The sequence below is a fragment of the Procambarus clarkii genome, chromosome 1 (genome assembly GCF_040958095.1).
Source record: "Procambarus clarkii isolate CNS0578487 chromosome 1, FALCON_Pclarkii_2.0, whole genome shotgun sequence".
Classification (NCBI taxonomy): domain Eukaryota; kingdom Metazoa; phylum Arthropoda; class Malacostraca; order Decapoda; family Cambaridae; genus Procambarus; species Procambarus clarkii.
In genome coordinates this window covers 42,148,107-42,166,900 of record NC_091150.1, presented here as the reverse complement: position 1 = coordinate 42,166,900, position 18,794 = coordinate 42,148,107, and the positions used below count along the sequence as shown (strand labels likewise).

The 18,794-nt window shown below is 37.3% G+C and overlaps 1 protein-coding gene across 1 annotated transcript; it reads right to left on the bottom strand.

Moving 5' to 3' along the window:
• Window positions 1–413: 413 nt before the first annotated feature.
• Nsun2 (tRNA (cytosine(34)-C(5))-methyltransferase Nsun2) lies at window positions 414–17,635 on the bottom strand. The gene is made up of 13 exons (XM_045747134.2): window positions 17,379–17,635; window positions 15,842–15,922; window positions 13,375–13,610; window positions 11,461–11,638; window positions 10,735–10,969; window positions 10,350–10,479; window positions 8,674–8,851; window positions 7,608–7,762; window positions 6,846–6,999; window positions 5,559–5,780; window positions 4,915–4,992; window positions 2,222–2,372; window positions 414–1,204 (listed from the first exon to the last, which is right to left on the bottom strand). The coding sequence occupies exons 1-13, from the start codon at window positions 17,523–17,525 to the stop codon at window positions 927–929; spliced, it is 2,223 nt and encodes a 740-aa protein (XP_045603090.1). The 5' UTR covers window positions 17,526–17,635; the 3' UTR covers window positions 414–926.
• Between the last annotated feature and the right edge of the window lie 1,159 nt (window positions 17,636–18,794).

Sequence of the window (18,794 nt, the reverse complement as noted above, 5' to 3'; positions counted from 1 at the left end):
AGGATGTAAAATTAAATTTAATGGATCTAAGTCTTAGGTCACATGATGTAACTTGGAATGTCACGAATGGAGAAACAACAGAACCATGAATAACCAAAACTATGAATATAAAATTCTAAATTGTAAAAGTATGTCATCAGCCACAAGAGGCTACAGTCAATTAACAACAGGAACCTTCATTGCAACAACATACATGTCTTGAAAGTGTCAAATTAATAAGTAATAACATTCTCCAGATATTACAGGGACACTGGCAAAATGTGGGTGAAGGGATTGTAAGTAATTATCAAAAGAAGGCACCAAACCGGGAAGGCTATGTGGCACCAGGGTGCGGGGGATAATCATCTAAAACTATAAGAACACTCTACTAGGGTACATGATGCAGTGAGCTTTCAAATTAAAGTAAAAACTAATAAACTGATAAAACATTTAATAAAAAACCCTTAGTTAAAAAATCAACAAATATAATGACAAACAGCACTCGATATTAATCAATGAATTCTTTTCTTTATGAAATTTTAAATAAATTTGATCACTTTTATACATCAATTTACACATATACTTCAACCATTCAATAAATCACACAAATCTAGGATATGTTGCATTTTATATATTTTTTTTATTTCAATACATTACAAGCATGGTATATCAAACAGAACTTTGTATAAAAACTTCCACCACAAATAAAAATCGGTATCATTTTACATTTCAGTATTAATATTCCATCTACTCGATGCTATGTATAATACACAACATATCATGTTCTTGATATTGGTGTAATTATATCAAATGCGACTACAATGTTCTGTACAGTACATGTATCCGGTTTATTATATCTCAAGCATCTTTTCTTTTAACCTTCTGCACTTGTACTTCCAGGTTCATTAACATCAACATAAGTTTCACTACTGCTAAATTCACAGAACTTAACTGTCGTTTTCTATACAGTCTTCATTTTCATCATTGTTTATAACACTTTCATCTACAACAGATGAATTCTGATCACTGGAATTCTTGGCATCTAAATCCCTCTGTTCAGCAAATTTATTTTTTTCATACTTTGAAGTATCAGCACCTAGCAATCTCAGATAATGGATTCGATCATTCTTTGCCACATAAGCACGAACTGACTTGTTACCCTTCCAGCCAACCAGCTCAATGGTCACATCATCTGCTTTGTATATGAAAGCAATAGCACCCGTACCTGTGGAAAGATACAGTAATTAATTATGCATTTAGAGAGAATTAGGAAGTTAATTTTTAGTTATGATTGTGTAAGAGTTTTGCAAATACCTACTTTATGTAAAACACTAGAAATTTTCAAATACCTGTAAATACATTCAGACAGACATTACTGATGCAGTAGTTCCATATCAGTGCAGAAATTGGAAAATATAGGTACAGTATTTTCATGTATTAAAAATGTTACAAAACCTTTTATTATGTCCAAAATTTATGTGAGATTATCCATTAGCCAGGAATGTTGTCCATAAATAATTGTTTAGATATCCAACAAATATTATTCAATAAATGAGCATATTTTAACATTTTACACCTGAAGCTGTCATTCTGGGATTCTGTGATTTTTTAGTAAGACATAAAACTATTTTACTGCTCCTGTCACACTCAAGCAATAGGTTGATGATGCTTCTGTTTGCCTGTAAACAAGTTAATGTGCCTAATAATATTCAAAGTTCCTAAATATTTGGATGCCATTCAACACTAGACACTGACACAATTGCTTGCAATACGGGGAAAAAGTTCATGAAATCCTTAATTACATTCCTGGGCATTATTTAAAAAATTGGCACCATATCAGGTGCACCACCATCCATTTACTGATGTCTATGCTTGAAGTCAATGATGGCTTCAAGCATGAGTCACTAAAACATCAAATTAAGAGAATGTGGCTCCAAAAAGCCAAATTATCTTACTTTGATGTTTTCAAAATTTCTTTACATCACTATTGCCAAACTAAAATTACTATTTGTTTAATGTGTACCTGGAATATGAAATAAGTATGCAAGTTAAGGTGTAAACTGTCAACTACTCATAATCTTAAAAAAATTGAGCATCAAATATAAAGAAACGCTTCCCTAGTTTGTGGCATTGACTACCCTATGGACAAAGATTACATTAAGTGTCCTAAGATTTTAAATGATAAAACAATGTTAGTACAGTATTTTCAAATATGGAATATACTGTATGGAGATTTACTTACAGAGATCTGTACACTGTTCTTGTGTTTTGGCATCCAATGTAACAATTTCTGGTGGCATTTCCATATCATCATTTTGTAGCATGATCACCAAGTCATTTTTGGTCACATTGATTTTGCGCTGAGTGATAAGAGGCAGCAACACCTGGGAGCCCTGATCAGATGCAATGAAATATTCCTTATTAAATTGTCACACAAACACACACACATGCAAAGTTGCATTGTGCCCATATCTCAAGAAGCACATAAATAAACTGGAAAAGGTACAAATTTATGTATTAAAATGGCCTCTGGAACTGAAAAACAAGAATTATGAGAGGCAAGAGGCATTAAATATGCCAAAGCTGACCGGGGAGCCGGTCGGCCAAGCGGACAGCATGCTGGACTTGTGATCCTGGGTTCGATCCCAGGCGCCGGCGAGAAACAATGGGCAGAGTTTCTTTCACCCTATACCCCTGTTACCTAGCAGTAAAATAGGTACCTGGGTGTTAGTCAGCTGTCACGGGTTGCTTCCTGGGGGTGGAGGCCTGGTCGAGGACCGGGCCGCGGGGACACTAAAGCCCCAAAATCATCTCAAGATAACCTCAAGAAGCTAGAAGATAAAAGAAAAAACCAGCATTGAATGTAATGAAATGTTATTTTCTGGGCAAGTCCCAGAGGCATCCCAGAGGCTTCCCGGAGCTTTCCAGGCAGATATGTATGTATTAGACCGTGGCATCAGTCAATTCGCTTTAAGTTCTATGCCTACTGGGAACCACGTGCCAGAACCTGCCCCCCCCCCCCCAAGAGAGGCACAAGGAGCAATGGCAAAGACAGGAACCACAGTTGAACGACTGTCACTCAACACATCAAGCTCAGAACAGGAGTTGGATGGCCGGCGCAAGGGTCTGGGGCTCCCCCCACCCTGCAGACAGCGGCACGGAAGCAGTTGTGATGTCATGCTTGCTTGTTTGTTTTCGGATTGGGAGTTCTGTTTGATAGTTCAGTTTCCAGTAGCAATTTTTAACCAGGTGGTGTTTGTTTTGGGATGCTTACCTTTCTGGGTGCCTAACCTGGTCAATTGCAGACATGGAATGCTTCGAACCACATGGGGGTTTCTATAAGCCATTGCTCCTTGAGCTTTTCTGATGGGGCCAGGTTCTGGCTCGTGGTCCCCGGTAGGCATAGAACTCCAGTTGAATTGACTGATGTCACAGTCTAATACACACATATTGGCCCGGTAAGCTCCAGGGAGCTGGAGGGGCTCTCCACAGAAAAAAACAAAAAGTGGCGATATGATCACCATGTACAAAATAATAACAGGAATCGACAGAGGAATTCCTGAAACCGGCACCCTCAAGAACAAGAAGTCGCAGATTCAAGCTAAGGAAAGAAAGGTAAACACAAAAATGATGGAAAGTTTTGTTTAGCAGTCGTAACTAGTTGGAACAAGTGAGAATGTGGAGGCAGAAACCGTCAGTAGTTTCAAAGTATTTTATGACAAAGAGGGCTGGGAAGATGGGACACCACAAGCGTAGCTCTTATCCTGTAACTACACTTAGGTAATTGCACAGATACACATCAAGGAGTTTTGCAGACAATGAAATCAAATATGGCTGCCAGCATAAGGAAGGACAAAACAAATGAGTTTGATATTAGTGGTTTTGATAAAGAAAATATCTGCATGAGTGGTTTGCACAAGTTGGCAAAAATAGAGAGCATTGTAAAATATCATGTAGACATAATTAGGAATTTGAAGAGCAGTAATGAAAGCTTGAGTTAGAAGGTAACAGCTTTGGAAGGTCAAAGAAAGGAACTATGGGAAGCTAAAGGAGAAGTCCTGGAGGAGGAAAATATAGTATTAAAAGTAGCTCTCTTCCTGTCAGTACACACACACACGCCTGTAGTTCTCATCCTGTAAGTGATAATTATACACACATACATGCAGTCATGTCTGTAGATGCAATACTTATTAATAGGTAAACAGAAATATACAAAGCCAGATATAACCACACATTACGTAACCAATCCCACTCAGTTCTAATATCTGGATGGACAGACAAATCACCCATTTGAAAGGGAATTTTGCCTGTATTCCCATGTGTATTATGGTCTATATTATACCTCCCTCATTTAAATATCATTAGGCAGCATTCAAATAATATACATGTACTTAAGTTTCCAGATGTTTGGACCCCCTGAGATGCTAGATAATATTCCCAGGGGGGCTGGATATTGGAAGGCTGCAAGTGTTCAGTACCTTGTTTCTTGGGAACCACTGAATGATAAGACCTTACATTAATGAATACACTGTACAATGTCATCTTGATTTGCTGAACCTTTGGTTACATCACACATATTTTGGTCTAAATGTACACACCAGGATTGCCAAACAGTGAAGTACAGTGAAGTAATACAGTGAAGCTAATGATGCACAGAATTGTGTAGGGGAGCTGCCCACAGTCCAATAGTATTACTGTATGTCAAAAGTTTTCAAACTAATCAAAATTTTGATGCAAACAAACTTTTAAGGCTAGCTTCAGTGCAAAATTTTGGATACACACGTCCACCTTGACTAAATTTGGCCAAGGGGTTGAAATAAAAGGAAATGTGGGAATAACAGTATTTGAAACCTATTTACAAGTGATATTATGCTGTAATCCCTAAGGAAATGTAGGCTACAAATGCAACAAAAGTACGACTGCCATTTGACTTACATCTTGAGCTAATCGGAAGTCACAAGGTGCACCTTTATTGTCACTTCTCACCAAAACTTTCACACCGGTATTGATAATCTGAAAAGACAAAATGTAAACAAATTAATTATAACTATATATCAAAGTATAAAAGAAATTAGAATCAGATGCTATACTGGCTGGATTTACCAGTAATTAGAAAACTATATTTATTAAAAAATATATTTGAATTTATTAAAAGTAGACTGTCAAGCAATGCAAACCCTCACTGTGAGAGTTGTGCACGCTATGACCATGTCCTTTACAACAAAATAATTACATAGTGAGGGGGGGTTTTAGTGTGGTAAGGATTTGACTTGTTTTACATTTTATTTTAACACAAAAGGATACAAGACTTCAAGAAACAGGATTGATCAATTCTCAGACACTGAATTTGATAATAATGACAGAAATGGTACAACTAATTTTGTTAGGTGTACTATCCTACATCAAGGATAAACACAAAAACAGATTGTTTGCCTGTCTGATGCCATACAAGGTTTAAATTTATTATCTATTTATTTCCTCGACATAAAAACAAAACAACATTAACTGGGGCATGTTTAAACAAGGTTCATCAGTATTTAACAAAAAAAAGTTGTCCCATTAAATACATAAATCTTTACCTTAATGTGGTCTTGATTTACATCAACAATGTCTTTGATAAGGCTATTGGTAAAATAGATATTCCGTTTTTTTCCTTGCTTGGTTCGACTCAGGAAAAGGCCTGCATCCACTTCTTTACGAATTCCATAAAAAGCATCAATTCCTGGCCATACAACCTCATCTGATTCAAAATAATAATAAGGCTCTTCTCTGAAACCTTGACGGCGCTTCTTTTTTGGTGGCTGTGGAGAAAAGTAAAACAAATTTACATGTAAAGTGCCATCAAAAATTTATTTGATTCAAACATACATACAATATACATAAATTAATAATTCTAAAAATTAGCAGTGATCAGCGCAGTTGGTTATTGCCGATTGAAACTACTAGGAAAATAAAAGTATTTGTATAAGTGATGATGATAATCATCACTTATACAAATAGGGCAGGAGAATAGCCACACTAAATAGGAAATTTTTTATTTTATTTATTTTACTTGCTGTATACACTATTTGACTAATTCTAAAGAATTTCTTTAAATTAATAGTCCATGTTGAATAAGAAGTCAAAAGCTTTAAATTAGCATACCAGTTATAGGGCTTTATATTACATGTCAGATAGTTTCAAACTAAGCACAGAAATAGGATCACGTGTGCATGTCATATTACTGAACTGGGTCGTAGGAAAAATTGTGAAGAATTTTGCATTATATTCTAGGGTGCTTCTCCATTATACTCTAGGTTATACTCTTTGAAGAGAACTCGCTATGACTGCTACATTAGTACAAACTAAACGTAAGTTACAGAAAGAGTTCTCATGTTTGCAGTAAAGAGAGAGGAGTTTTGGCTTCGTAAAAGGCTTCATACACGTAAACTCCCTGTAAGAAAACTATCTGCACGAGTGGTATGAAGAGCTCTGTGTGTTTCCCATAACTTACACTATTTCATATTGGAAGGAAAATCAAATAACATACAATTAAAATGTTGACCAAACCACACACTAGAATTTGAAGAGATGACAACATTTCGGTCCGTCTTGGACCATTATCAAGTCGATTGTCAAGGACGGACCAAAACGTCGTCGTCTCTTCAAATTCTAATGTGTATGCAGGCGATGAGTCACAATAACGTGGCTGAAGTATGTTGACCAGACCACACACTAGAAGTTGAAGGGACGACGACATTTCGGTCCGTCCTGGACCATTCTCAAGTGTAGTTCTAATGTGTAGTTTGGTCAACATTTTTCAGCCACGTTATTGTGACTCATCATCGACAATTAAAATAATAACATTATTAAATAATTATCCTTACTTGTTTTATTCTTTGTGTGTTTTTTGCAGATTGGACTTGGTCAACTTGCTCGTCTTTCTCCATATAAACCTTCTCACCAGGAAGAGCTTTCACTTTCTCAAGCACTGCTACAAAGAAACCTCCAGTGTCTTGGTGATGAGGCAAGATTCTTACACTATGGAATAAAAATAACATAGTTTTGATTAATGATAATTACAATTATTATCAAACTAATACAAGATTATCATATCTTTTATGTCTTACCAGTAATTTGGAAGCTAAAGATTTATTAAAGAATAGCAAGATACACTTACACACTGCTTGGAATCAGTTGCCAATAAAGTGCTACAGTGGCATCAGTTAAGAGCTGCCCAATCTAGGCATCATCATCTTGAGGTTATCTTGAGATAATTTTGGGGCTTAGCGTCCCGGTCCTCGACCAGGCCTCCTTTTTTGTCACCCCCCCCCCCCCCAGGAAGCAGCCCGTAGCAGCTATCTAACTTCCAGGTACCTATTTACTGCTAGGTGAACAGGAGCTCTGTTCACCCTGAACAGGGTGAAAGAAACTCTGTCCATTTGTTTCCACCACTACCGGGGATCGAACCCGGAACCTCAGGACTACGAATCCGAAGTGCTGTCCACTGAGCTGTCAGGCCTCTTACAAAATACTCTGTCTGAACTATACTACTTACTGCTTGGTTGTGTTGGCTTATATGTAGTACATATTCCTGACCAGCTTATTATCCCTTTTCTTCACAGAAACCTAATTCAGCAATTACTTACCATCTACAGAGATTGAGTTTCTCCTTCATTTCAGCAGAAGGTGGGAAAAGATGTTTGTTAAAAAGATTGGTGTTCTTGACGGGTATCTCTTCAGCAGACTTAATAATCTCCATTTCCCGATTCATGAGTGTCCAATCTTCCAGACCTGGCATAAACTGAAAGAGAGAATGTAATTAATTAATTGCGAGGAGAAAGTGTTAAACAAGCATGATTTATATAGGACTTGGAAGAGATATGAGGATAAGGAGCTGGGATATGTGGATGGAGTGAGGAACTGTACCCTACTACTTGAACTATCAGGGATGGAATACTGATCCTGCAAGAATAGAGACAGTCACTCTACCAACCAATTCAAGTGAAACTGGAACAGAGCAAGAACATTTGTTTTTTAGGAATAAAAAATATTTGGGTCAATAAGGAAAACATCTTTCTGAGCAGAGCCATTACATTACTTTGTAAGTTATAATACAGTGTCACAGGCCAGATACATGATCACTTTGGCAACTCCACTGCAGGGATCTTTTCAAATATTCCTGCAGATTCATATAGGGCTCTAAGCTAAGAAGTAAAGTGATATAACAACAGGAATTCCAGTGTTGGTAGAAGAGGCTGCTTGGAAACCAAACCCTCTAGTGTAGAAGCAAAGACTGAAGGAGAGAATTAGGTGGCTTCTTAGTGGCAGTACCGAGAGTGAATAAAGTTAGTCACACCCATCCATATTTACATGTTTTCTGGCAGGTGTGGAGTCGAGGCAAGGCACTAGAGACATTGTGTTCTCCTGTTACTTAATTGGTCGCCTATAGTGTGTGGGTTAATAGCAGCCCATACTTTAATTAGTAATAATATTTAATTTATACAATATTCTGAATCAATCTAAAAGCAAAAATTGTGTACTAGATTACATTTTTGGATTAAGTGCTGTTAGAGGTTCCTTATTTGTTTTTCCTTTTTGCTATTAAATAATAGAATCTAATACATAAAAGAAATCACTTTCATGGAAAGAGCTTTTAAATACACTAAATACAGTATGTTGCATCATGAACATCTAAACACATTTATTTATTACCTTAAGCCCAGGCAATTGATCTGAAACATCAACCAACTGTACAGAACCATCTGCCTCAATAAGAAGCCTCTGAATGATAGCCTCATCTTCCAAAGGGTTGAGAGAACAAGTCGAGTACACCAATCGTCCACCAACCGACAGCATCTCCAGCCCTCGACGTGCTATCCTTAACTGCAATCTGACAAAGCATTAGGATAGTTACCTTAAAACATTAAACAACTTAATGCTACTTCTTAATATCTAAACCACTTATTCGCAACCAAAAAAACAATCAAACTCTAATCATACTGACCATGTCTGAAATAAGCTAAATGTTGCATGCATACTTCACAAAAAGCACATAAGGTGTTATTCAAATTTCTTTGATTATTTAATACAAATGAAAAGTAAGCCTTGGATAATATAGATCATAAACAAAACCTTATTTAAATTGACATGAGTTGCTAAAGTTTAACAACTCTGAGTCCAAGAACTAAAGGCCTAGGGACCTCCTTCCATTACCCTCCAAAGCACCTCCAAAGGATACCTGATCAACCAGGCTGTGACTCATACGTCAGGCTGCGAGCAGCCGCGTCCAACAGCCTGGTTGATCAGTCCGGCAACCAGGAGGCCTGGTCGACGACCGGGCCGCGGGGTACGCTAAGCCCCGGAAGCACCTCAAGGTCAAGGTCACCCCCCCCCCCCTCCTGACACCCTTCCATTTTCTACACCCTGACACCCTTTCGTTTCCCACACCCTGACATCCTCCCATTCCCAACATCCTCCCATCCATTCCCCTGACACATTTCCATCCCAACCCACCTGAACCACTTCCTGGGTGGCCTCTTATAGGTGGAATAATAAATTTAAAATGTTTGATTATTGGCTTGCCCGTTTCTCCAGGTCAGTTGCTTACCTGCAGATAATGGTACGTATATGACATAGAGATACAGTACATACATATAGGCACATTCACATTTACACACAGACTGAGACAACATGCCTTACTGAGAATAAGTGCTTGCCTCTACCTGCTAAACATAAATGGCATGGAAATTCGATGAATGAATTAACATAAGAATTGAGTAGAGGCATCAACCGCTGGGGGATGGCATTAACAAAAACAATAACACAACTTTGGTGGGTGTTTGTCACCCACACTAATGTGAAATTATGTTGCTCTATTAAAGCTGTGAGTGTAAAGAGGATTAGCTCTTGACATGAGGGATCACAGTATTCCTTACTAGGGCAGTATGGGTTGCAGCATGCTACTGGAGGGGTTATGTGGATATTTTTATCAATTTATGCACTCTGTACATAGTATATAGAGATGCAAAAATGGGGACTTGAGAGGCTATTCAAATGGAGGAGTGTTTCTTATAGTGGACACTCTTATAATGGGGACTCCCTGTTCTTCATCAAGCACTACTACTACTACTACCTGCATTCCTTCCAAACTGGTTCTTCTTACTTAATCAGGGCTTTTATTGTAAAGTCTCTTAAATTATCTTACTTCACTTTATTCCCAAAGTAAATTATAAAAATATATCTCTGGCCAATCATACATCCAAAGATTTGTATTGTTTATAAACTCAACAAATGCAAAAGTTCATAACAAAAGGTTTATAAATATTATATTCCAATTGTATTTAAATATTGTACTGTACAATACTACATGTAACATTCAAGAAACCTACCCATGAAGATTTGCACCATTCACAGGATTCCATTTGGACCAAACATCAAAGTTTTTTCGCATGGTTCCATCTCCGGAACAAGGAACATCACACAAAATCCGATCAAATTTAATGGGTCCAACACTTCCATCTGTAATGACAAACAATATCTACCAATGGGAATTTCCAACAAGACTATATTAGAAATTTTAAAATAATCATGAATATTATATACTTTAATGAGTTTTAATTTTTGATCTGTAGATTTTAAATACCCAGTACTGTACATCCTTCCCAACTTTAGTAGATAATTTCCATGAAGGCTAATCAAATACTGTAACTATATTAGTAATGTATTTCTGCAAACCCTTAAAACAAAATTCAAATAAAATTTAGATCTCATTACCTTTACGGGAGTGGTGAATATTTGGCATAAAAGCAGCATCATGATTGGTGATTATTATAGCAGGACTTTGTAAACGTTTAGCCTGATGTGTCAACATATAACAGCGACGATTATCTGCATCATTGGCCACTACAATCCCTTGAGGAATGGCAGCAGATAATTCATCCTCAGAGTTGTGGAGGAACTCAATAATTTGAGCAGTTTTGCTTCCTGGTGCAGCACACATATCCAGAACCTGTTATTAAACACTACTGTTATCAAATATTTAAACATCTTTCAACGCTTCAACATGCAGCATTCTACTTCTTATGAAGAATTTTGAACACTAGCATTCAGTCATTTAAAATTTTAAAGCATTTGAGTAAATCCATCTACTGTATAAGTAACTTTACTATCATGTCATCTAGTGCATACATTAGCACATGTTTTACCCACAAGAGTACGGCTATTATCAAAACTGCTACCTAGTCTTTTTTTTTATAGAATGAAAATTTTTTCCCCCACAGACAAGGTGACAATTCTGACAGTCACACTTTGAGGATTAAATTTCATCAAAGACAACTAAAGCCACTTAAATATTTGCAAATATGTTCAGTATATATGATAAGAGGTGCTAAAAGCTAACTAACTACACTAGGAAACACATAACTAGATACAGATTAGATTATAAAGAAATGTGAAATAAATTGGCAAATTTATGCAAATGTTATTCAGATACTTTATTACCTTGTGATGAGGGTGAACATCTAGAACCAGTGGAGGGATCATACTGACTGCTTCCTGGCGAGAAATGTTCCCCGTTTCAGTCTCGGAGATGAGGAACTGATGTAGCTGCCAATACGCCTCACATCGACGGATGTCACGACGAGTTAAATTCAGCTGCCATGCCAGGTTATCTGGATACCTGTAATGAGAGAATGCTTTTTTACATTCACTTTTTTTATGACCTTCACATCTTAATTTCAACTTTTCAAGTTAATGCAAGTTATAATACAGAAACAAAGTGATAATGAAATGTTTCAAAGGGTTATACGACAAAGAGTACTGGGCAGACGGGACACCACAAGTGTAGCCCTCATCCTGTAACTACACTTCAGTAATTACTAACAAAATCTAAATTTTGTGAGCTATATTATTGCTTCAACAGTTATACTAGTATATCAGAAACTTCAGAGACTAGGTGTAAAATAGCTCTTCGGCTATCATACATAAAATTTCAATTATTTACTGTATGGTCTACGAACTGCTTCTAATCAGCTTTGCTCTTCTCTATTATTTCTCCTATATTATTCACATTCCCACAGCAGAACAGATAGACAGACATCTGTCTGTCATAACCAACTGAGGTGTATCACACAACACAAACAATATTATGATATATTCTTAAAACTAAAAACCTTTCCATCTTGTGATACAGTGTTAAGAAATATTATTACAAATATAAATACTACTTTTCCCTTTATCTATATGTGCATTATACAATACAGACATGCATACAGAGGTGAGAGAGATCGGTGTAGAGGGATGAAGGGAGGCATGTGCATAGGGATATGGGTTGGTGTTTTGAGGTGTGAGCAAATGGCTGTAGGGGGATGTGATTTGAGCACAAACTGTGCTTATTTACATTCAAGGATATTAAGTTTAATCAAGTTAAATACTTGATTGATATGCTTATTCCTTTTACATCAGGTTCTGGAATGACTCTGTAGATTACTGTGGACTCCTACAGATTGGTTCAACATCATGCAGTTAATAGAAATTGTTTACTAAAAAGAGCCAATTTATGTATTGCTTCTTGACTGTTTAACTATATCTACTAAGACTATATAGACTGTTCAGAATTTGAAGTTCCAGTTGAAGGCATATGTCTCTTTTTCTAGAACATATGATCCTGATGATCATGAAATAGTTATTTTGTAACTTAGAGTGAAGTTTTATATTTTTTGTTATCATCTTTACTGCAAGATGTTCAAGAAAAAACAAATCCTTAAATTATATAATTTACAGTATTGTATATTAATAGTGAGGGGTGTGGGTGGTGTTAGCATATGGTTGGTGGTGGTCGGATGTGGTGGGTATATTTTTTGGATGATGGTGTAGAGGTTGGGCATATAATGGTAGTGATGTTCAAGTATGTGGGCTGTGATGATGGATGATACAGCAGCATAAGAATATAGGTAAAGATAATGAGGGTAGAGGAGTGTGAGGAATGTTGCTGGGCAAATTGGATGGGAGGGTAACAGACATGTTTGGTTACAATAGTTGATGGCCGTGTCCATTCCGGTTTAAAATATTCTCAGAAAAATGTGTTATTGGGTTACTTGGTCAATAATGAGAGGAAACTGTTAAAAGAACATACGTAAGTATTTTAAGTGTCCAGTCAATATAATATGGGTTTTTAAAGAGATCAAAACAAAAAAAATCTAAACTACTAAATTTTCTTACAGACAAAACTATTAAAATTAAACTTAAGTACAGTATAGTATTTCAAGAATCAAGAGAATACATAACAAAACAATTAGGTATCCCTACTGGAGGCACCTAATTAAAATCTGCAGTGCTCTAACTAGTGTTTATCTTTCAATAAAATTTCCTATTTCAGAAAATATCTAATTGTTTTACAAAGAGAATTATCATTACCATGGCAAACACAGAGGTTTTAATTGTTTTACCGGCTCCTCTCCCGCGTCAAGCTCATCTTGGGTGAGCTGTGGAGGAACAAGCTCAGACAGAGGCTCAAAGAAAGTCTTCTTCATGACATGCAGCAATGAACGAGCCATATTCTTTGTCCCAGTGAGACGAAAGGCAGCAGGTAGATTCTCCTTCATACATGATATGAATGTATCCCATTCTTCTTCTGGAACAATCTTTTGAGCCTAACAGATTGAAATATTAAATGAAAACATTAGATAATGGTTATATTACTTGTATACACAGTAGCTGTTCTGAGTAGTGGTACAGTACTGTATTTATGTACCATGGTTAAGCAATTTTAGTTTGTACATACAGTACTGGATTTACTGAAGTCTAATTATATTAAGTGTTTATATTGTGCAGTATATTTAAGTATTTCCTATTAGTATCTACAGAGGAGTGAAGTCTAGCTCTTTATGCCCTGCATAATAGCCTTGCTAGGCTTTTGCATTATAACTGAACTGCTCTGACATTCAAATTCTTTGTCGAAACTGTCCTCAAAGCTGTAGACAGAAGTGGCTTCCACAACTTCTTGTTTCAATGCATTTCACTTGTTAATCATCTGAATATGATATTCACCCGAGTACCACTATCTCACTAGTGGTCACGACAAGGACAGAAGCCCACAGCTTGTCAAAAGCCTCCATCCCCCTATTGTAACTGATGCTTTTTTCCAACTGGATTTTGTCTTGGCATTTACAGCTTTGGCAGGTATGCAGTTCCATGCAGTATCATCTTAATAAGGTACACCTGGCAGTTGTCCAAGGGCCCCATACTGCCATATTGTTTATAAGAGTGGATAATTACTCAACCTCTTGCTGGTAAGGCCTGCTATTCAAACCCTTTTTCAAATTACAGTATATTTATAATGCAAGTAATTTGTGCCTGTCTGATGGCAATCCTATACTTTAGAGAATGGGCAGAGCCCATCATCTGGGTAGGAGCCCAAGTGTATTGCTTTGCCCAGGGCCTACAATACTGTCAAGACAGCCCAGTTCCATGGGTTTATAACCCATACGAGTGAAAAAAAAAGAATCTCCTGTTTTCTGTCCTGTATTGTGGCTTGTTGAGCTTGAAGCTGTTGCCTCTTTGTATGTTTTACATCAGTCCTTTTAAAGAAGTGGTCTGGATTACTATCATCAACTTGTATGGGGGTAGTCACTAAAGGGTGTGGGTAACTAACCCATTGGAAACTACAATGTTGGTCCTCTCCAGGTGCTCCATCATTCTCAACTTGATTACTTTCTCCAGCACTTTACATGGAGTACTTCTCAGTGACACTGGCCTGTAATCAAGTGCCTCCTGCTGGCCCCCTTTGTGAAAACTGGGTCTACATTTACCTACTACCAGAATTCTAGAAGATTTCCTAATTTGAATGTTTGTATGTCTGTATCTACTCTATTTTTTATTATTTTCTACCACAGACATGGTCATACATTTACAATGCTAACCAACATACTGTATTTACATTTTCTTCTTTTCTCCATGGACAGGATTAGAGATTCGTTAAACATATAGTTCTGTGATATCTTAAACAATCAACCACAGAAGGTGATCTACTCTATGTATGTATGTATAAGTGAGTGAGCAAGCGGCTGTATGTATTCTATATTTAAAATAAAATATTTATACATAAAAGAAAACGAATGGAAAACCCAATAAAACTGTCTGGGTATGACATCAACATGAATTCCTATTCACCAATGTGGCCATGGATGGGACAACAGTATTGGCATGATTACAGACAAGGTCTTCGAGACCCAAGTGCAGTCCTCTTGACATCCCAGAACGCATATAAGGTATGTACTGTAATAATTCTTGTTGTCGGGAACAGGAAACTTAAACTTAGGCTTGTATCGAGGTGTCCCCCTGGGTCGAATTACTAACCTTACCCTGGATGCAACCCACAATATATGCATAACTCCCAAGTACTGGTACCTATTTACTGCTGGGTGAACAGTGCTATCAGGTGAAAGGAAAAGTAATTATCAAAGGAAGGCACCTTGTTGGAAAAACTAGCATAGGTGAAAGAAAAAGCAACCATTTCTGCCCCACCCAGACACCTTGATTGTTAGTCGAGAATGTAGACCATTATACTACAGGACCCATCATACTACGAGCGTACCAGACACACCTTTCCTAATCCATGATCGTTTTATATTTGAATAAGTATATAATGTTGCCATGGGTTCACCCATGTGTGTCCTATTTACAAATTTCTATATGTTTTTCATTAAGGAGAAAGTCTTAGTGACACGGACCTTGAAATGACATCTACTGAAGGAATGTTCACATTAGCTTTGAGATAGATACCTGACAGGAAACACTTCGTACTGCTTGAAGAAACTTTCAAGTGAAATATCATTGGAAAGTGAAGGGCAAGCTGTTATATACATACTGTATTGGGCATTACCTTGTAATATGTCTCAAAATCCTTATTCTCTCGTATTAATTCTTCATAATTGGTGGTTGGAGGCCTTTCCCTTTTGGGACGCTGAAAGCAAAGAACCATGTTATTAACAGTTTTACAAAATGATATTCAGATTAATTATTGAATCAAATTAATTATTATCATTATTTATTATTTATATATACTGTACAAGAGCTCTTACAGTCTTGTACAGCCACTAGTATGTGTAGCATTTTGGGCAAGTACTTAATACTTACATTGCTGTTAATATCTGACATACCCCCATGTGCTCATGAAAAAGAAATTTATATAAAAAAATAATTTTTTCTTATGATGTTAATTAGCCTTCAGGAAGCACAAAAAATCCAATTCAAAATTCTCTAGCTCTTGTGGTTTAGCTGTAGTGGCCTGGAGAAGTTGTATAGTTTTAGGTAAAATGTATATTCAAAATTACAAAATACAGTTCATACATTCTAAGATTGTACTACAGTATACTGCTACTATACAGCACTTAAAGCAGTATTCACAGCATCGGTTTTATCACAAACTGACAAAATATTGCACCAAAGGATGTAGCAGTTGCAGCACTACATGTTCCTAATCACTAGAATGCCAATATATATTTTGTTATATACTTTTCTTTTGTTAAAATAAGAGAAGAAAATACTTTTACTATTAGTAATACTGTATAATTGTCCCTGAATTGAGATACTGTATACGATTATTACAGTACATTTTATTAGGAGTTATTGTTATGAGCTCTTCGAGAGATTGTCCTATTTAGTGCATACGTCATTGTACAAAAGACGGTTCTCCTAACTAAATTTAATAAATTAATAAAGACAACCTTCTTGAGGTTATCTTAAGATGAATTCGGGGCTTAGCGTCCCCACGGCCCGGTCCTTGACCAGGCCTCATTTTTGTTACACATCACCAGGAAGCAGGCCGAAGCATGCTGTATAACTCCCAGGTACCTATTTACTGCTAAGTAACAAGGGCATCAGGGTGAAAGAAACTCTGTCCACTTGTTTCTGTATCCACCGGGGATCAAACCTGGAACCTCAGGACTACGAATCCGAAATGCTGATTATAAAAAAAAAGTACATTGACAAACTCTACTCATTATTCTATAATACTGTATAGCTAAATAAAATACTTTGCTATAGTATTACTGTATTTGTGATTAGAACAAAATATGATTATTTATAAGTTGAAATATAGTAATTTTAAATTGAAATATGGCAAAAAAAATAGCCGTGACACCTTACACTGCTCTACTCATCTTGCTCCTTAACTCATTGTGATAAAGTAGTGACATAACATACTGAACTGAAGATGAGGATGAACCACTGTGGGGTACAAGGATCCCAGGAACACTGCTAATATATATAAATAAATGTTTATTCAGGTAAAAATACATACATACAAGATAGGTTACAAACAGAATGTTGGATTTCTAGATAAGAGCTATTACATACTATGACTAAAGCCCCCAATACGCTCAGCGCTTCGGGCCACGAAACCTCACAGCAAGTCGTACCTCAACACGGCTCCCGGCTCCTTCCTTCAACTTGTGCTGCTTCCTCCAGTTTCTACCCATGGCTCTAACAACAGATGAAGCAAATCCAATTGCTGAATAATTATGTATGACAGCAGTAACAATATCAACGGCAGAGATTTGCCGCATGCGTTTGCTGATGTTCTAGCAGTAAACGTTCCTGGAGAACACACACACACACACACACTGGGAAACACACTCTGGAGAACACACGTCCATCACACACTCCTGAGAGCGCACACTCGGCTGATGGCCGGGATTTACTTGTTTATCATTCTTTCTTTCAGCCCATCATTCTTGGTGACTACAATGGTAGACACAAGGACATTGGTGGCTCTCGCTTCAGTAACGGGAATGGGAATCAACTGCTGTCGCTACTAAATAGTCACCAAGATGTGCAGATTGTGGGCGACCTTGAACCCACGCATATTTGAGAAGGCATTCTAGACTTCTGTGTTGGTTTCAACGTCTCTCATGTCTGGTGCACATCATCTATTGTAACAGATTTGTGTGATCATCACCCTAGATTGACTACTCTATGTATCGGAAATACCATCCTGCCCGGTGAGACTTTTAAACGCAAACGGCTCAGTGTTCCTCCTGCTCGACGTGAAGACTTTGTTGCTCATGTGTCAGAGTGGTACAGCACTTTTGATCCCTCCACAGTCTAGACATTTAACGACGGTCTAGTACAGAGTATTCAGATGTTTGCTGACCCCTTTAGGTCGGCTCCCTGCACCATCCAATAATCGGAACGATATGAAAAGTAATAAACACCATGCCTATTACAATGACCCCAAACTGCGTACTTTGAAACGCACTGCCAGAAGAGTTGGACGTTTTTTCTGCCCTTAAAATTATTGTATGGCGTCTGGGTTCCCAAAGAGCGTTCCGTAGTATAGTATAGAGGATACATAGTTTCACCCGTTTGGCGTCTTCTTTTGATAACTACTTACTTCCGTAGTAAAGACAGGATTTCTGTTTTGATACGTACTCCAAGGAGTCGTAACGTAATGACGCTTAAAAGCCTGCTGAAGCCATGTGATCATGTTGGCCTCCGAATCTGAGAGATCTGCAGGAAGTACACAAATGGTCAGATGACTGGTCGATGCTTTTTAATATTGACAAATGCAAGACCCTGCACGTGGGGCATAACAACCCACGCCACAACTACCAAATTAATTACAATACAGCAGATTGATGAAGAAAAAGGACATTGGAATCAAAATCCATCACTCCATGAAAGTTGCACAACAGGTAGGGACAAGTCATAAAAACTAATCAAACACTTGGAATAATCAAGCGTACTCTTGAAGTCAAGGAAAAGAAGGTACCGATTCAATTGTATAAATCTCTGGTGCGCCCCCATTTCGATTACTGTATCCAAGCATGGAACCC